Here is a 20,613-nt window from a genome sequence, read left to right on the forward strand (position 1 = left end):
ACTTTTTCTTTAATTACTCTTATATGTTTAATTGGAACTGTATTTTGTAAATGTGTTCCAAATAAACATTATTGATTGATAGTAACTATTTAAGTATTATTACTTTATTTTTAATTTACTTTGATTTCATCCCCCTCTATTTTCTACTCTGTTTATCTATATGCTAGTATTTTGTCTTTGTGCTGCTGTAACAACAGCATCTCATCCTTTCTTATAAAGACATACTATGCACATTTTTGGTCAAACATTATTAGAGAAAAATCGTTAAAACACTGTCATATCAGTCCATGTGAGGTTGAGTTCCGGAAATCAGAGCTTCGTACAGGTATTTGAAAGCAGCACCGTGCAGTGAAATACTGGGGGCGTTGTGACGTCTTTGAGGACATGAGCATATGGAAACCCCTGGGCGTGGGAGGGTAGACAACACATGATTGGTTAAAAAGCAGCTGACTGGCTCAAGGTTGTTTTGTACTTTAGCTTTTTCAAAAGTTGTACATTACAGCTACTTTGATTACAAGCGTCTCATTCTAATTTTTAAAAACTATATTTTAGGTATTTATTCTTAGAGCAAGTCAACGTTTTTTTATTTTTTATAATAGTTATTTGTTATGATAGTATTTGAAAGAAATTACCAGAAAAACACAAAAGCATTGAAATAAGGCTGCATACACATCAGGTCTCTGTAACACGATTTTTCTTTCTTAATAGTATAGTCATATATATATTAATATGTATAGTATAATATTTATAGTTATATATTATCTATTTGGAAAAAATACATAGGGCTACTGTATTTGTTCACGCTGGTCTCTCTTTGATGTGCAAATCTTGATGTTTTTTCGAATAAAAACATCAATGTCGTACTTTCCTGTTTCTCTACAGTGTCACTGTTATTAAATATACTGATAATAAATACCCTGGGGTCTCCATATAATCGGATCTACATAGGGTGTGATGGGACACATCTGACCACTGGGTGGGGTTGTTTACCCACCTCACAGACAGGAGTGAAGATCCACAGCTCACTTTGTCCACATACACATCTCTGCAGTTTTACGAGGAAACACTGACTTAATGGACATATTAATAACCTGACGACAAACTGACAGAGACTTGAGGCAGTGTACTGTAACTGTAATATAATTCCTATTGGTGTACTTAATCATCATTACTTCAGCGCTAATGGCTGCACAGCTGCAGAGGCTTATGTAAAAGGCTTAAACCCATAGGACAACAATTGTCACCTGGAGAACTACTGGGGTGGCACTAATCCTCCGGAGGTGTCCGATAATAATGCGTCAGCAAGGCGGACCAATGGACCAACATGGACACACGGCAGGTAACTCTCATACAAATTCACTTTATTTTAACAATATGTCACGATGTTACAGTTTTGTAGCGTTACAAGTTTTGAGGTATTAACAGTTTGGTTTACTGAAACTTCGCAAAAAACAACAAGTATTTCAAAAGTTTAGTTTGTTAGGAATAGATTATAATGACCTGTCAAAGTGTCATTTCAGTGTCTTTTAGACGCTGTCCATGGTGCTGATCGAATCGAAGTTAAATGAGAGATTCTGTTTAAAACGTTTTTATTTTATTTGTATTAAATGTTATTCTATTCAAGGTCCCAGGTTAAAGGTCATTACTTAACCAAAATGAGTTTGTCCCATGAGGTTCTTCTGAGCCCACATTACTCTTCACAGTATATTGTCCTCACAACAGATATCCATTCAATTAAACATGACTCGAGGGGAATCACCATGCACCGCTGACTTCTCTGCAGACAGGCCGGCAGCAGCTGAAGCCGGGGACACAGGCACCGTGAGCTCTATGGAGAGGGATTCAGATGCTGCAAAGGAAACAAGTGGAATATAACAACTTCAAGTAAAGTCAACAGTTCAATCATGGATCAAGGAACTAATTCGCCATTGGTTTTCTTCAGCTGTGTGGAGCTCAGCTTTCAGTTTTTTCATGTTGCATTTTCTCTTTTGGACCTTGGATTATTTTATTAGGCCTTGTGTTTGGTCAGAAAGTGTTTTTAATAAAGATCAAAGATGTTGCCTGGAGCCTTGTAAGTTGCCTGCTCTAGTTTGGACCACCTCAAGTATTTTGTCTTCCACTTTGGACCAGCAAGTGCAAGAAAACTCCAGTTCCCCACCACACTTGTCCTCCTTATCCATACCCTCATCCCAGGCTGCACCTCTTCCATCCTGACAGCAGGCTCCAGATATCCTCCTGTCTGGATGACTAAGGGAAGGATTGCCAGACACATAGCATGGCTCGCTCCCCTCACCCCTCTGGCTGGAGGGAGATGACAAATGGAGGAGGGCACCCCAGTTACAACCATGGTGGCCAGACCGGGGGTTCCCACAGCACACCGCGCTACATGCAGAAGAAACACCACCGCCACAGACGCAGGTCATCCTCCCCGATGGGCCGGGTCATTCTCATCAACTCACCTGTTGATGGTGAGTTCACAGTGCGCATGTTAACCCTCAGGGCTATGTGCCAGATATCTCTTTTAGTTTAGGCAACAAAACGAATTGTTACCATGGTGACACAAAAAAAATGCCACTGGCTTGAGAGGCACACAATTGTCGTTCAGTCAGTCATTCAAGTTTAGAAATGTGTTCCGCCACATGTGTCAGAGAAAGCAAGTGTATCAACAATAATGCAATATATTTTAGAAAGTAGAGCTAGAATGTTTACTTGATTCATTTTTGGTTGAACCATATTCAATTGATTACTTACATCTGCAAAAATATACAGACTTTAGTTTTGAATATGAAAACTTGAAATGAAATGACGAGATGACATTTCTTTATTATTTTCTGAAATGTTAATAGGATAAGTTAAGATTTACTTTTATTGATCCAAATTTGGGAAATTATTTAACAAATATGTTATTGACAAAACAATTCATGACTTAATTGGTCAAATAAATGGCAAATTAACTGATAATTAAAATAATTGTCAGTTGCATCCCTAGTAGACATATATATATATATACCTCAGTGAATCATGGTTGAAAAAAGTCACACTATTTGGAGGAACAATCAATTATTATTTCTATTTTGAGGATTTGGCTTTAAGGTGGTCAAATTTGTATTCACCAAATATTGATGTAATTGAAAATAGTTTTGAAATATTAAACCTGACTTCCTTTTTCTTTGGTGTTGCAGGAGGCGAGGACAGTGAAGACATTCACACAGTGACAGTAGATAAGAGTCCAGATGGGCGGTTGGGGTTCAGTGTCCGTGGGGGGTCTGAACATGGTCTCGGCATATTTGTCAGCAAGGTGGAGGATGACAGCACTGCAGGTTAGTAGAATGTGTGTGTGTGTGTGTGTGTGTGTGTGTGTGTGTGTGTGTGTGTGTGTGTGTGTGTGTGTGTGTGTGTGTGTGTGTGTGTGTGTGTGTGTGTGTGTGTGTGTGTGTGTGTGTGTGTCTGTGTGTGTGTGTCACGCTGACTGCAAGCTTATTTTTAAGTGTGCTTCCCTCTATGCATGTGGTCTTCTGTTTCCTTGTGACATTTACTGTGGTGCATCGTGCTGAGGGCCACCTGTGTCTGCAGAGCAGGCTGGGCTGATGGTGGGCGATAAGCTGGTGGAGGTGAACGGGGTCAGCCTGGAGAGCATCACCATGAGCAGCGCTGTGAAGGTCCTGACGGGCAACAACAGGCTGCGGATGGTGGTGAGACGAGTGGGCAAGATCCCCGGCATCCGCTACTCCAAGGAGAAGACCACATGGTGAGTCTGTTCAGTGCAGGTCGTGTCAATGTGAAGGAGGCTGCCATGAATGATATCTCACATCTAATCTACAATGACATATTTACATCACATTTAAAACTTCAATAAACAGTAGGTCAATATTATGACTGTGCTTTGCTCTGTTACGTAAAGTACAGACTACCTTGTTGTAACCACCACTGAGCTTAGCATGGCCCGTGTTTTGTGAAGTCACTTGACTGCAGCTCACACTGGTTATCTTTCTTTTGGGATATACTGTATCTTGGTTTCATGTGGCAGCGCTGGATGGATTACCCCTGTGACCTTTATGGCTATTTGATTAACCGATACTGACAGGCCTGAGTGCAGGAGAGAAAGAAAAAATGGTGTATTTGAATTTTTTCATGCATGAATATTTGTCATCTCTTACATGTGTGTGTGCAGGGTGGATCTGATTCACCGGCGGATGGTGGTGGAGGAGAGCGGTCGCACACCGTCAGAGACGAGTTCAGACAGCGCTCTCCGCAGGATCGTGCATCTCTTCACCACATCAGATGACTACTGTCTGGGCTTCAACATCAGAGGAGGCAAAGAGTTTGGACTGGGAATTTATGTTTCTAAGTATGAACCATGTGTGGTTTAAAACACATTCTTGTTTTGCACCTGAAGAGTCTATCGGCATCAGACAAACACAATTATTGAGGGTGGTGCCGTGCGTGTGTGAGGAGGAGTAGCTGTAACCCCTCCAAACGTTTTCTAGAGCAAAAAGGAGCACGAGTGACAACATATTTTTCATTAAATCAAAGCAAACATACACCAGTTGGAGCCCATCAAACTGCTATGATAAGCTTGATTAAGACACAAACATACTTACATCACCATTTTTTTTAAAGAATAGTAGAACTATTAGATTAAAGAGTTATACAAGCGGTTAGCTTAGGCTTTTACTTTAAGTTCCCACGTCTTACCTACTGTTCATATTTGACATCTGTATCTGTTTGTCTGTGTTGCTCTTCAGGTTGGACCCGGGTGGGCTTGCAGAACAACATGGCATCAAAATGGGCGATCAAATCCTTGCAGCAAACGGGATCGGTTTTGACGACATCACCCATAGCAACGCAGTCGAGGTCCTGAAGAGCCACACCCATGTCATGTTGACCATCAGGGTGAGAGACCATTTCATAGATACACTTAAGGTCACATTTAAATGCTGCATTTATCAATGGTTTTATATTAAGCAACTCTGCAGCGGATCACCTCTACTGTATGGCACGTTTTAGCCTCTTTAAGCTTATTGTATTAGTTTACCCTGCACTTCACTTTCTCAAAAAGAGCTCTATCAAAACCACTGTACACTTCCTCATCAGCACTAACAGCAACAACAAGTTAGTGATTACCTGGTGAACAACATGGGGCATTTAGCAACTGAGCAGAAAGTAGAGTTAATACTGGGTTTACATTCATCAAATGAATTCTGATGTTGTTCCATGTCAGCTGGTTGTGTAGATAGACAACAAATATGTTAATTTCAACTTGAGAACGTGATAATATATCAATGTTGTGTTCACAGCCTGTTCCTTTTAAACGTCTAAAAGATCAGTAGGTTGTTTAAAGGTGGGGTAGGTAAGTTTGAGAAACCAGCTCGAGTGCGCTAGAATTTGAAAATACACAGCCGCTTCCTTACAGAGCCCCTCCTCCAACACACACGAACGTGCACATGACCAATGAGGGCACGAGATAAGTTTGTGCACAGATGGAAGGCTGACAGGCAGGTAGACCATCTACGGCTTCCACAGATGCATTTTTTTATTTTTGTATGGATTTTTTGTCAAAGCACTTAAGATATTCATTGCTATCGGGATGTTAAGAGCATTCCATGGAATATAACACAAAGTGTATCTCGAGCCGGTTTCTCAAACTTACCTACCCCACCTTTAAGTCTGATTTCAGAAATGTTTTGGCCTTTTATACCTCACTGCTGCAGTGTTGTATGACAATATGAATCATCTGCTCAGGTTTAAACATCACAATTGATTGGGATGCTGTGACAATAATAAATATTACAGCATGTTAAACAACACCAGCTCTTCTCAGAGGACACAGAGTGATTCTGCACAGCAGAGCGAACAGCTGGCTCACAGCCCTTTCGTTCTTTATGTGTCTGTGTACGCATGCATGTGTGCAAGTGTGCGTCACTTAACCTGTGACATTCTTAGATAAAGGAGTTGTGTGTCTGTGTGTATTAAATGGGCACATGTGTGTGGTGCAGTGTGTTTGAGCGCTCTCTTAGCTCACTGACACTGCTACGTGCTCATTTTACTCCTCTGATCTCAGGTTCCGCGTGTGAAAAACAGACAGGGAGGACGTTCATTATTCAAAGGCAGTCAGGGATCAGGTTATAATCAACAGAACGCTGAATATTATGTCTTCCTTGTGTCCCCTATTAAACCCAATTGTGTATCACACATACGGTCACGGTTCATTGTAGTTAACAATCTCTGTCACACTGAGGCATTTATGGTTTTTGTGGAACATTTTAGAAGTGACCTTCATCTGTGTTATTTCTTTGACCTTAAACCATGTTGGTGAGACAATCCCTTAAAAAAAACTCAAGGCTATCGGGTACTAATTCATATAGAAAATGGCTCTTTCCTTGAAACCATTGTTAACTATGGCACTCCGTCATCGTAATTATTTTCCCTTTTGTGCATTAGCCCTTTTCAAATAAAATGTCATTATAACATTTTAGGGAGAGGTATAAGGATACACACGGATACACACATGGATACACACAGGAAACATTTTGACAAACTAACCAGGCTAATAACATTGATGTTACAAATATGATATACAGCATATGAAGTAATACATATTAAATCAGATAATAGAGGCTATGTTATATATGTGCCAACCAAAGATATTTAAGTAAGTGCAACTTCTAGGTCTTACTCTGACTAAGTTTGCTGGTTTTACAGCTTTCATGACTTTATTGACCACTATGTTTTCACTGAGTATTCATTTTATTATGTTTTTGCACTTCAGGAAGCCGGGAGATATCCTGCTTACAAGGAGATGGTGGCAGAATACGGCTGGCTCGACCAACGTATGTTGACTACTACATCAGAGATAATGTTTAAGATGGGTTTTTAACAGAGATGATGACTTAAGTAGTAGCATGAAAAGAGTAACTTGCATTCAAATACTTTTTCTAGAAAAGAAAATTGCAGGATTTTACTTGGAAATCTTATAAACGAGAGTGGAACAGGGGACACATGTAGCCTGCTTACACTAAATCCCTGTCATTCAATTTCTTCACAGGACTCAAATGCCTTGTTCTTTAGTTTTATAACAGTACTTATGAAGGTAGGCAGGGATTAATTCAGCAAACTTAAATGTCTGGAACAGAGCAGGGCCTGACATCTGGGTCACTCAAAGCCAGACAGACTTTATCCCAAACAAAGCAGACAGTGTAGAATAAGGAAATGAAGCTTCCTGTGCAAATCTTATTTACCTTTTAACCTCACAGCTGTATGTCTGTGTGCTGTGCTCATATAACAGGTAATATTGACAGGTCTCTCTTGAAAATGAGACCTTGTGTCTCAATGAGATTTTACACCTGTATAAATAAAGGCTAAATAAAATAAAAATAATCATTGGACAGTTTCATTAGTTATTGCACTTCCAAAATAATAAAAAAAACACCAATCCCCATACTTCAACTAATTATGGGTTGTTTTCTACAGAGGCCAATGGGGGCCGTGCTCCATCCTCCCAAGGATCAGACTCAAACTCTTCTGCCTCCTCGTGGTCCTCCAGCACCCCTCTCAGCTCCCTCAGTGGTCTCTCCCAGGTCCTTTTCCCTCAAGTGTTTGGCCCAGACATGGTAGACATCGCCATCTCCACAGAGGACCGCTCCCGACGTCCAAGCAGCGCAGAGAGAACTGCTGACACCGCCATGCAGACCGACCCCCATCCTCCAAACTACCAGGACCACCCCTTAACCAATGGGTCGTTCCCTGAAATGCCAGTCACCACAGAAACCAGCAGGACTGTAGGGGCCACGGTGCTTCTGAAGGACACAGTGATTCGAGGGATAGGCGAAGGGCCGAAGGAGATGGGAGGAGCTGGAGAAGGAGGGCGGAGACGTACAAGGACGCTGTCATCTGGGAAACAGGAAGAAGTGAAAGAATCACCTAAGACGGCGGCGCTGATGGCCCTGAGCAGACCGCGTAAACCAATCAGACGTTCCCAGAGCCACATCACTGCATCAGGTGAGACCTTCAGGCTCACTGGGATCCTAAGGATTGTTTTGTCCCTTTATAGACTTAAATGTTATATTAAAGAAAGGGTTAGGTTATTTTAAAAGCTTTTTTTGTTGGAATAATTCGTACATTCGTACAAATGCTCTTCCAGGCTGGAAATGAGTTTGTTCAATCACTTCATGAATCTAGCTGACTCTTGATGGGTTCTTCAAAGCTGCCTACTACAGCTTTAATTAAAAGATTGACAGTTTAAGACTGATAAGTTGGCTGGGTCGATATCCCAGGTGATATAAGCCTATTGCATACAATTTATATCAGTATTGTTGTTGTGTTGGCACGTTTAGTATCAGGGTGTACTCTACTGTATTTTGGTTGTTGATTGCGGTGGCAGTTTCATCCATCTCAGTTGAGACATAATCCTTTCCAGAGTCCCTTCACGGTGAGAATTGCAGCTACAATCCAGAGTTTTTTCAGCTGATTTTTGTGACAGTACCTGCATTCGCTTTGTAATGGGATCCACTCTCAAATCCTCTAGCGATCTTCCAGCAGGTCATCTGCCACTTTAATGACCCAACTTCTTTGTATCACTCCAGGAAGTAAACAACAACAACCAGACTCCACATGGCTGATTTAAGCTCCACACACAATTTTGTCCGAGCGCCCAAAGTTCAACGCAGGCTCATGATTAATCACCAGCCTTTGCTCTCACTTGTTGTGCCTCTGTGAGGAATGGATAAGAACAAGCATATGGTGGAATATCTCATCTGAGCCTTGGCTTGGCTGTTGAGTTATTAGTCGTTCCTTTTCAATTTATCCAGCTCATTCGTACCTCCAGGACATAGAGGGTGCACGGGGTGAAGCTCAGGGCTGATTAGACATTTCTTATGTAAGCTGGAGCACTTCACTGTAGTGCCTTCAATAGATAGGGCTGTGTTCAGGGTGGTGTAGCTGCAATTCATCAGTATTAACTGTGTTACTTTCCACGGTGGCAGATTTACTGCAGTGAACAGAGGAGCTGACAGGAAGAGAAATGAACAGTCTGTACTCATAACGGAGAGTGTGTATCACCAACTGTTACCGGCTATCAGCTTAGCATGGAGCAATACAAAGCCTAATGAATTATGTTTTTAACACACAGAGGTTAAATGTGGTATCTTTCTATTATTCAATACCACTTAAGGAACACTTTCTGTGATTTAGTCAAGATGTTTAGTTCAATTACTTAATTTAGCAGGTGTTCAAATTAGTTATGTTTCACAGCATTTGGTTTCGGAAATATATTTACATGTGCTTACTGTATTTAGAGGGACTTGACTGCTATTTTGTCTTCTTTTTTCCGTCCATAGAGGAAAAACAAAAGAAAAAGAAACAGCAGAAGGAAAAGAGCACGAGAGAGGGTAAAACCAGCCTGCAGCGATCCAAAACCTTTGTCAACCTCTTCTTTAAGAAAGACCGTAAAGGGAAGAGCCGCTCCAAGTCACCGTCCCACCAAGCAGACAAAGGTGAGTGCACGGTCACACGACATCTCTTTTCTTCCCAGGCTCAAATGATGCATCCCAAACGGTAAACTATAGCCTAAGGTTTTGCCTGAATTGCCATTTTGTTCCACTTCAGTTATTATATTTAAATCGCTGAACAAATCAGAGATATGTGCAGCAAACTACAGTGTCCTGTTTCATATTACATTTATGGCATTTTGGGGATTCCAGTCCATCACATAGTTGTTCTTATCTGTGAGTTCATAAGTTCACATCAGTTATGGCCATCCGAGGTAACACTGGGTAGCGATTAACACACTCATGTCAAATACTGTATATCGTACTTGTAAGGTGAAATCTTGATTTTGTGAAAACATCTCATGCCGCCTGCACATGTTTTTGTATGCATGTGGTTTATTTCAGTCTTTATTACTTTATTTTCTCAGATAAGGAGCGGGGTCGTTCCTTCCAGCTCTTGACCTCTCCGAGGGAATCCCGTGCTGGGGTTAAAGACAACAGCCCCCTGCCCCGACCAGAGACCCTGCAGCATGTGGAGGACATGGCCAAGAGACTGCTCAGTCAGGATGAGGTGGCTGCTGTGATGAGACACTGCAGGCGGGTGAGTTCCTGATCTGAAATGACCCTCTCCAACACCACACTCACTCTCCTGTGTGTGTTTTTGAATGAAAACCAGCTGGCTACCTTGAGGCTTAAGTGTGTATTATTGTTCCCAGTGTCGCTGAGTGTCCTTTAGCGGTAGCTGTGTCTGGCAGCAGCTTTGACAAAAGACGGATTTGGCCTGTCATTTATGATTAGGATCAAATGTCAGGAGTCAGTTGATCCACTTGTCCCTTTTGTCCCATCTCACACTCATCTGACAATTTTAGAGATTAGCTAGTTTGTCTGCCCTTTAGCACCACTGCAGACGATATCAAGTTTACATAGAGCACATTATGACCCACTAGGTAATACAGTAGTTAAAGTCTAAAAACGCCTCAAGTTAAACGGCTGCTTCAGCAATTTAGTATTGCACCTATGTGAAGAATACTAACGGTTTATGCAGCAGAGCCTGAGATCCCCTGACCCTTGGTCCCCAAGTATATTTGTTACATTTCCCATAATGCACCATGATAACCGTCCTCTCATTAGACTTTGTGCAGCACATCAGTTTAATAACCTGTATTGGAAATATAATATATGGGATCATACCTCCAAAATAATAAGTAGTTTCTCTTGTGACAGGATAACTTAACTTGATGTGTAAAATTGGTAGGTGCCCCTTTAATAATCATAAGATAGCCTGATAGAAAATGGTCTTTATTCACAACCACAATAGTTTCTTTCTCTTATTCTTATTTTCTCTTCTAATTTGTGTACCAATCTAACCTTTCCCCTCAGTTTCTATCCGAGAATGTGACTGAGGATTTGGTGCGTCCTCTTTTGGCAATCTTGGACAGGCCAGAGAAACTGCTGCTTCTCAGAGAAATAAGGTGAGATTCCTAAAGTAAATGCACAGTATGTGTTGAAGTGAGTAGATCTACATGATGCTGTCCACCTCCTCTGCAGGATGTTGATTCCTATATCAGAGCTGGGTCGGTTTGACAGCATGGTCATGCCCTTTGAGCTGGAGGCGTACGATATTCTGAAGAGTCGCTCTGGTAAGCAGAGGAATGCACTGAACATCACTTTTCTGATTATTCTTATTGATACAACTCAACACAAAAAGTTAGAAACAGCTCAAAAAGATTACACATAACAAAGTAATTTATGGAGCGTTATAGTTTTAATTGTTTTCCTTTTCTTAGTTCGTTCTCCAGCTCTGCGCTCCCCTCGCAGTGGAACCCCTCGCCGTCACCTCATCACGCCTGTCCCAGGTACATAATATGCTACATTTCTTTCCTCCTCTTACCCTTTCTCTTACAAAATCTTTCTCTGTCCGGTTGTGTCCTTTCTCTAATCCCAAAGCAACACAAGATACACGAGGGGCTTAAGCCTCTCACCTCCCACTCTTACTCTTCCTCCCACACCTCCCTTCTCTCCTGCCTCATCTCCTATCTGCAGTGTCAAACTGAAACACCTGCAGGCACAGACCATATCCCATCCCTGGCATTCCACACACACCTCCCGGCCTCACATAAAACACACTTACACACAAACACACACTAAATATCTCAGGTTTCCTGTGCCTGTGCTGAAGCAGAGGCTTGTGTTACATCTCTGTGGCCAACAGAAAGGGGATGAGACGAGCCACCGTGACACTCCAACAATACAGAGATGCTTTTATCCTTCATCTCATTCAGGAGTCATCAAGACACAATCAATACAGTCTTATCTTAGACTGACTGCAGCCTTCTCACTTTCTCAAATCACAGGATAGGGGTCATAGGGTCAACACTATCATTTCAGTTTGGTGCTCTGCCTCACCAAAAACTGTTTTGCTAAGATATTGTGAATTTGACATGCTTATATAATTTTTTTCTTCAACATTTTATTCCTATTTACTGTAAAATTCTATAGTGTTGTTGCTTTATGTTGTTTTATGCTGCTGTTATCTCATAGAAAGGCTTATTATGATGTATTATTTATTCCAATAGTTCTATGTCAAAACACAATCCAATCCATATTTTGCCATTCAGACAGGCGTGTTGTTAACTCATCACCCTCTGTTTAACACTTGATGGAAACACTTTAGGATCTTGCATGAAGAAGCTTGTGTTCATCTTTTTGTGGTATCAGTATTACAAATGTGTAGGTTATAGGTTACAATGTTAAGGAAGTACAATTGTATTCTACAATGAGCGATTACTATTGCAATACAATGGCAATCCTAGAATGAGAACCCTAGATTTTGAAAAGTGTTAAGAAGTATGGTAATATCTTTGGTTATGCTGCATCAATTTTGATCATTTCAAACTGCCTATTGTGAGTGAAATGCTCAATCAGTGGACTCATCTTTTACCTAGTGCTGACTGGCTGTTTCGACACATCACTGTGTTTATGTTCAGAAGTTTTTCAGATGTTCTTTGATGTAACGTCTACCACTGCATGGTTAAAGTTCAACTTACTGTTTTTATGTCGTCCAGACTACAGGGGTGGGTTCCACCTCCAGCCGGTCCAGGACACCCAGCCGGAGCGTCAGTTGATTGAGGATTTCGAGAGGTTGCGTTTTTCTGGCCAGCAGTCAGGCCATCTGCCTCCATCCCGTGCCTTCACCCCTCTGCTGGATGTACCTGTGGACAGCTACACCTCCTCCACCGGGCGCACCCGCTCCTTGAGTCCCTCACCCACCCACAGCTTACTCCTCACAGAATCACCTCACAGCACCCAGCGTGGGCGCCAACCCCATCGCTCTCCCAACAGAAGAGAAAACGGGGCCTCGCGGTATGATGACGTCTCCTTGTTGTCAGCGTCTGACCGAGGAGACCTTGATCGAGGGAGGTCACCTGTGAGGAACGGCCATGGGAGGGCAAGGAGGGAGGTGAGTCCTGACAGCATGGAGGGCAGACAGCGCAGGCAGGAGGGCTTCACAGGGGTCAGCGTTCGCGTTCCTTCACAGCGGAAAGGGAGAACCCTTCTGTCTGATGTGTTCGAGCCCCAGAGAGACAAGAGTCCATCTACAGGCAGAGAGAGCAGTCAGCAGCTCAATGGACATTCACAAAACGGTCACGGTGTGAAAAGAAGAGCACCTGAAGAGTATGAAATCAACACTTTGACCATCACCAAGGCCAAGCAGTCACTGGGTGAGTTATACAGAAATACATGTATTTCACACTTATTTGAGTTTATTTGATTGTTTTAAGTGTAATTCTTATTCTATGAACTAGTTGTTCAATATATAGAATACAAACTGCCAAATGACTTATTTCAAATAGTGCATTTTGATGTTTCCATCCTCACATATCTATTACATCACCAGTAGAGGTCAGGGTATCACTTACTTGTGTACTTGCTGTATACACTATTAAACTACCAATTGCACTTTTATGCAATCCTTCAGTCTTTTAATATATTATTTTGCTGTGTGTTTACAGGTATTAGTATCTCTGGAGGGATGGAGTCAAGAGTGCAGCCCATGATAAAGATTGAGAAAATATTCCCAGGAGGAGCTGCGTCTACAAATGAGTCTCTTAAGGTGAGCAGTAATGGCAGAAACAGGAAGACAGGAAACAACACCTCAACATGTCACATAAATGGGTGTCAATTGAATGGTGTTCACAAAATCAGAATATGTTTATGACTTAAGCCCAGAGAAAAAGGACATCTTTACACCATAAGTATTGAAAATAATGTAGTACATTAGATGTCCGTCCTGGTTGTAGTGCTGTGTAAGTACCGGCCACACCTCTGTCCTGTGGTTATGAGTTATTGTTGTTGTTCCTATAAGTAAGGATGTCTATGAGGGAGAGGTTTAGGGTGTGCAATGAGGAGTGGAGAAGAAGATAAAGGAGAGCCGTCTCAAGTATCCCACCCCCTCCATTATTAATGAGGTACACAGGTGCTGGTCTGCTAATGTATTGGTAATATATTGCCTGCACAGTAACTTAACAGTCATCCGTGATCTTGGCTAGTTAAACACACCTGATACACACACTCATTCACTACAGCTAACCACAGGCTAATTCTTGACTAGAGCCAAACAACACTTGCATTAAGATGCTATCACTACTCAGGTCTAATGCCTGATTAGATTGAGAAACATAAGGGGGATCCAGTATCTGTCCATCCTTTCATATTCAAAGAACTTCCTTTGTACTGTCCCTGACTGCACTCACCTAATACACAGACACATGTTGTGCACTTAATCTCTGACAAGACGAACAGAAAGTAAAGTAGATATCATGACTAATTATAGTTTAGTTATTAAAGGGAATAAGTGAAGGATAAGCGTGACCTGCTGGTGACACTAGAGAAAGTGGATAATAAGTGGATTCATCTTCTGGGAACCACAAATAGCTTTACTAAATCTCGTGTTATTTCTCAATAGCTGTGGATATATTTCAGTGAGGATCAAAGTTGGTAATGACCCACATATTGCTGCTATCATAACCAGAGACGTTGTTGCTACTGTTTTCTGTTGTCTCCAGCTCACACCTCACAATGAGGCACGTCAGCGCACCAATCAGCTCGCTGGCTCAGTTCAAAATCCCCCTTCTCTCCAGAGAGACGAGGGGCATCCTTTCTCCTTAGACCTGCATGATAACATACAATCAGTGAAGAATGAGTGAGTGTGTAAGAGTGTCTACATGTGTGGTTATGTGCACACATCATTTCCTGTTTGTTTGACAGTGCCAGCTGCTCTTGTCAGCTGGAAATCTGGACATGAGTGTCTCACGTGCCTTTATTGAACTGTGTACTGTAAGAGTGCGCGGTTAACACACAACATGTGTCAGGCTGAATGGTAAACAAAAACAGTATTTTAGTCGCATTTAGCAAGTGTTTAGGGACAAATATCTTAAAACCTGAGCAAAGGTCTGGCTTGATAGCATTTGAGCTAAGTGAGAGAATATGGATTTCGGTAGATTTACTTATAATTTCAGCATCTACAATGAGATGCCCCACAACTGTTAGTGTAGGGATATGTTTACTCATCTATAGAGATTTTACTTATAATACATAATACAAAAAGCCAGAACTTCACCTCTCCTAAACTGAATAATCTAGTTGAATTTATTTATAACGGCCTGGAAAACCACATTATGAACGATTCACTGATCCGTCCAAGCAACTGTAGTAGTTTTTACAGGCCGTGTTATTTTTGGACCGTGACGTCCATTGGCTAAGAGGAAACCTCATAAATGGGCTCCATAAATGGCCGTAAAGAGGATAGGGCAGATTAGTTTGCGATCTATTTAATTCAAATAAATTACTTTTCAAAAATGGGAAAAAGCACTTTTAATCTCCTCTTTGGTTAAATGAATCTAAATCTTTTGATGCTGTCCTCACGGAAGGCTCTAAGGTTTTGGTTAACACACGGCTGTCTGATGAGTTGTGAAAAAACCTGTCTGAACAAACACATGCCCAGCCTCCTCCTAAACAAATATGTTTGACCCATAATAGATCTAACGGGCAGGTGCAGAATGAAAGAAAAACAAACCTCTTTGTGTCTAATCACTGGAAAGGAAAAGGGAAAGGGAAAGAAGACGTGATCGGTGAAAATACAACAATGGCCATTGGCCTTGCGTGTTTCTGTGTTATGTGTTTCTAACCTTCACTGAGGTTGAGCACACGAGGCAGGTGCATCCTCGTCAAACCCAGATGACATCGGGGGAAGTTCCTCGCCTCAGGCCTCCACAGTTATATCACTCTCTTCTCGCATCCTGCAGGAAGCATTGAGCAAACTGTCACAAATGTGTGTGTGTTTGTGTGTGTGGTTGTGTAAGTGCTTGTTCTTTTTTTTCAACAACCTTGTGCTGAAGGGGAAACTTTATATGTGCACTAGTGACGGCCTTCAGTGTGAATATATTAAACAAACAGGAGGGCCCCAATTCTCTCAAAATAAATCAGGTTCCCGCTAAGGGACACAATCACTGCAGATTTATGGAAACTGTCCATGAGGGACAGATCGCCAAGGAAAAAGAGAAACAAGGGGAAAGGATAAAATACAAAGATATACTTTATGTCATCATGCAATTTAAATAATAATAATTCTTACCCTTTGTTGACAGTATTGCATGTTAAACATTTTACCTTGTGTTTGCATTTGCAGGCAGGATATGAGCTGTTGTCCGTGGACGGCGAGAGTCTTCAGGGGGTGACTCATCAGCACGCGGTGGACGTTATTCGCAGAGCGTTCAGTAACAAGGCCAAAGACCCGATGGTTTTTATGGTCAAGGTCCCAAAGGTCCCCAGCAGCCCCAGGAGACCTGCGGACTAACCTCTGTGTGCCTTACAGTCAAACTGATGTTCAGGCATGAGGACACAAAACCTGCAAGTCCTGCGCTAGTGAATGAATCCAGGATTCACTCCAGAAGAAGAAATATGGGACAGCTAGATCTCCGGTCACTGTGGAGGGGAACGGATACACAGAAGCATGTGTCCTATGAAAGGCAGAGTTATGACAGTAAATATGTCAAATAAAAGGTGGAGAGAAGGTTGTTACCACTGCTACAGCAGTTTATTTATCAGGACACCGATAAGATCCATTTTGCTACAATGTAATTAAGTGCACTGCAAATGTAATGTACGTTTTTTAACATTCTTAGTGTTTTTAGCAAACATTTGACTTAATACATACATTGCACATCAACTAGACAAACACTAAGTAATACAGTTTTGTGATAATTGAATTCATGAACTCCTCCTTGGTTGAAATTGCGCCATTGTTTGACTCCTGGCAACCCTGCCGTGACCTCTAAGTCTGATAGTGGTCTGTGTTTTTCAGCTGGAGCATCTCCGTCCCACAGGCCTGCCAGAGAGAGATTACCCCAGCCTGCGTTATGAGATTTATAGATTTATACACAGATTAAAACCCTGTATTATGTCAAAACTGATAGTTTGGGTTTAGTGGATGTCAGGAGGGATTATTACGAATTGCTGCTCAGTATTTTTGCGCCGTTTTTCTGGCAAAAGTGCTTGTGCTCTGGAGCAATCCGCCACTTTAGAGGCTTAATTACACCCCGCTGTGGACTGAGCTTATGCAGACATGTGGAGGAGTTGGAAAAACATGTCAATGAGAAATGCAGGACATGAAGGCCAGTGGTATGGTTTAAATTAAAGTCGGGTAGAGGTGATATGGGCAGCAAGGTAACTGGAATACAGTGTGCGTAGTGCCTTACTTATGCAGATGGCTAATGGGGAGAAATACATACAAATGTGCTAAAAAAGCGAAAGTTAAAACGTTTTGATTCAGACATGCAATTCAATTCAAAGATGAAATTGAACACATCTATTGAGTTAACATAAACAATAAAAGCTCATTCAAAATACTGCTTTCATTTCATGTTTCAGGTAAAAAAAGTTCAACAGTAACTTTTACGTGTGACAACTTGTTCTTTAATTAAAAAACACAGTCATTTGTACAAGAAATGTACACATAAAAATATACATGGACAACTAAATACTTTGTGAATTACTGAAGACACAATGTAAGTAAACATTAAAAAAAATGCACACAAAAGGATGAGAAAAATGCCACAAAAAAAGAAAATGTGTTACGTTGCTTTGGTCTAGTCACAGTGGCTACATTTGAAATAGATATTTTGTCTAAATAAAAGACAATGTCACTCTGTTATACTATTTAGTGTTTTACATATTTACAAGGGAACAATGGTTATGCAACGATGAAGAGAAACTGAGATGTGAGGAAAGAATTTAAGTCTACGGTGCACACAGTACTTGTCAGGTTGGTTGTTAATCTGTATCTTTGCTGCCTTTATGGTGAGTGTGTAACAGTCTAGGTCTGGTTGACAAATTGAATATGGGTTGGACAAACCCAACTTGTTCCATTCATGGTCACTTCCCATGGCTTTATGTTGATGTATACAGAACTAATAATCTAAACATTCTCTCAAACCACAGTGAATGTGGTGAGGTCATGCAAAATATAGTCTGACAATCATACTGATCACACTTTCTGAAAGGGGTATGATATCATTTCCAGGTATATGGAAATGAACAATATCCTGGTTTGCATCTGCTGCGGCCCTAACCTAATGATCAAGTCATTTAAAAATGACCCATCTCATGCTTTTTTAAACTACTGACGTGCACGAAACCCAACGCTGCTTGATACTGAGGATCAAATGAAAGATCAATCAAAATGGAGGGACAAGTCAAAACTGAACCTTAAAAAAGCTCCCAACTGTTTCTATCAGATGCAAAGTTTGTTCTTTAGAGTGTATGCTAATGTCACACAGATTATATCATGTAAACATATTCTCATGCATTACAGTATTAGGTGCACTCCTATGTTGCCACCTCCACTTATAACTGATCCATCATTTGAAGTATTTGTATGTGATAGATATTTGTATATATATATATATAGAAGTCTTTATGTTTTGTTTATTAAACCCACACTTCAATCAGTACTACAACAAAATATCTTCAGGTGCTATATATAAAAAAATATACAACATCTCCATTATATAGATTTCCATCTAATGATTATTCCTTGATATACTCTTTGTAAAATAAAAGTTCTCAGCCCTCTTCTTTTTTTCCGTGGAGACCCGCCATGAGCAGTGTTCCCCACAGCCCTGCATATACTGTGAGAAAACAGCTTCAAATGTGAACATACTGCCAAAGGTTTATATTTAGGGCTTTCAAAGCCGACCTGCCTTGAGGACAGTCAGCTCTGGAGCTACTGCATCTGCAAACTCACATCTCACCGCTACCTGAACCGGCTTCCTCTGAAATCTGATATAACAAACAACGACATGCAGGCATGCCAGTCTTGCTACCTATATAGCAGTCAGTGACGTTATAGTCTAAGGGAGACTAGGAAGACTTTTAAAGTGTTATTTGGCTTTGGGCTGCCAAAAGCTAAATTAAGAGCACTAATGGGAACGAGGGAGAATAAACGGAAACTCTGAATAAGCATGCCTTAAATCTCTCAATGACGTCACGACCAAAGAAGAATATGCTCCAATTTTAGTTTCCTGATACCAACTGCCAGCTGTTACAAAAATAGAGTAATAAGCAGAGATAGAGATGGAGAGAGAGAGCGCACATAGAGACAAAGGCAGACATAGAAAGAAGGAGGAGAATCAGTAGAATATCTCCAATGCTACATAATTGTAAAATGTAAATGTTTATGTCAGAGCTTGCACTCTTGCAACAGCATCACTGTTGGTGGTCTAGAAACATAAGCAGCGTCCTTTGAGCGTTTGTTTCCTGTGTCCTTGTTGCTTTGGGAAATTAGGATGTCCTTATGTGAATGTCCCAACTTGTTTGTTGAAGTCTGATGTCTTGCTCAACAAAAACAACAGTTCAGGACAACTGAACCAAGTTTCCCTTGGTGAGCAGATTCTTTGATGATGACCATTTATACTGCATTACTCTGGATTGATAACACTCACATACATTCTTTTATAAAATACCAACCTGCTGAGGAATTAAAGCACAAGAACAAAAATAGGATTCTTCTTGTATTAATTGTAAAGATGAATTGCACGGCTGAGCCTCGTGGAGGACCAGTTCAGCTGTTGTTGTTGTTGTTGTTATGTGGAAGGGTAATCAATGTAATCATCATTAATATCTTGCAGCGGCGGTGTTGATAGGAGTGTCATGATGCATCATAACATGCATGCTGGTGGCCGGGTGTTTAGCTGTATGTGCTACAGAGAAAGGCGCGACTGCACTTTGACTGCTGTGCCTGTATGACATTTTTTGCTTCAAGTGCCCGACGATTTTTAATACCCTGATTTGAATGTGGTCTGAGGAAGAAACGCTGTCTTCACTGCTTTTGCTCCCACAGAGGGGAAATAAGTCTTTGTGCTGGCTTTGTAGTGGAATAAACCTGTTAAAAGCGCCGGAGGGGACACTTTATAAGGATTTATTGGAGTACTTCTCTGTTGGTAGAAAGTAAGAATGCACCTTTGGGAAATGTCCCTTTTGACAGGGACGAGTGGTCAGTGGTCCAGATGAAGCCATTTTGAAGATAGTGCAGTATTTGGCCTGGAGTTCAATGTTTGTTTTACCTCCTCTGATTTTTTTAGTGAGTTGTGTTTCCATGGTCCTGTGCACATATTAGTATAAGTGTGTTTTTAGATCTCAGTGGCGGTGATTTCCTCAAAGTGGATGTCGTTGCTGCCACTGTGCACCTCATAGTCCTCCATGTCCCTGTTCTCCAGCTCCAGACTCAGCTCCCTCATCACTCGCTCCAGATCCCGGTTCCTACGGTACATCTGGATGTAGTTCTGCTGCAGCTGTTTCTGGTAACGGATTACCTGGGCGGAGGGAAGGACAGTAAGTAAGTCAAACAGTACGCTGGATCAGAATAAGCTATTTTGGCATGTGACTGAATGAAAATGACAGAAAGTAAATCCCCAAGAAATTAGGAAAATATCCTCCTTTTTACCTTTTCCTTCTCCTCCTGCCACACCCTCCTCTCATCCTCAAACCGTGACAGCTGCTCCTCATTAGTCCTCCTCTCGTACATGAGTTCAGCCTTTAGCCTCTCCACCTGGGAACAATTGAATAAAAG

At 41.3% G+C, this 20,613-nt stretch overlaps 2 protein-coding genes across 3 annotated transcripts in view; one reads left to right on the top strand and one right to left on the bottom strand.

Annotated features, from left to right (window-relative positions):
- Positions 1-1,255: 1,255 nt before the first annotated feature.
- Positions 1,256-17,337, top strand: pdzd7a (PDZ domain containing 7a). The gene is made up of 16 exons (XM_034152005.1): positions 1,256-1,339; positions 1,723-2,468; positions 3,183-3,320; positions 3,574-3,748; positions 4,172-4,348; positions 4,746-4,893; positions 6,770-6,830; positions 7,471-7,998; positions 9,336-9,491; positions 9,914-10,086; positions 10,866-10,957; positions 11,034-11,125; positions 11,273-11,341; positions 12,551-13,207; positions 13,499-13,599; positions 16,174-17,337. Exons 2-16 carry the CDS (start codon positions 2,276-2,278, stop codon positions 16,339-16,341), a joined length of 2,928 nt encoding a protein of 975 aa, XP_034007896.1. The 5' UTR covers positions 1,256-1,339; positions 1,723-2,275; the 3' UTR covers positions 16,342-17,337.
- Positions 17,338-19,040: 1,703 nt separating this feature from the next.
- lzts2a (leucine zipper, putative tumor suppressor 2a) overlaps positions 19,041-20,613 on the bottom strand; it is a 38,956-nt gene continuing 37,383 nt past the window's right edge. For both annotated transcript variants that reach the window (XM_034152423.1, XM_034152422.1), the window contains 2 exons: positions 20,488-20,592; positions 19,041-20,356 (listed from right to left, as the gene is read on the bottom strand). In XM_034152423.1, coding sequence (XP_034008314.1) covers positions 20,174-20,356; positions 20,488-20,592 — 288 coding nt within the window. In that variant the 3' untranslated portion in view covers positions 19,041-20,173. The remainder of the gene's footprint in view (positions 20,357-20,487; positions 20,593-20,613) is intronic.

Source organism: Trematomus bernacchii, unplaced genomic scaffold (assembly GCF_902827165.1).
Source record: "Trematomus bernacchii unplaced genomic scaffold, fTreBer1.1, whole genome shotgun sequence".
NCBI lineage: Eukaryota > Metazoa > Chordata > Actinopteri > Perciformes > Nototheniidae > Trematomus > Trematomus bernacchii.

What these genes read in the sequence shown, in the direction of transcription:
- pdzd7a (XM_034152005.1), top strand. Translation starts at nt 2,276, where the DNA reads ATGGCTCGCTCCCCTCACCCCTCTGGCTGGAGGGAGATGACAAATGGA. An exon ending in ATACGGCTGGCTCGACCAAC is followed by an intron (nt 6,831 to 7,470) that starts GTATGTTGACTA and finishes TGTTTTCTACAG; the next exon opens with AGGCCAATGGGGGCCGTGCT. An exon ending in GAGCCACATCACTGCATCAG is followed by an intron (nt 7,999 to 9,335) that starts GTGAGACCTTCA and finishes TTCCGTCCATAG; the next exon opens with AGGAAAAACAAAAGAAAAAG.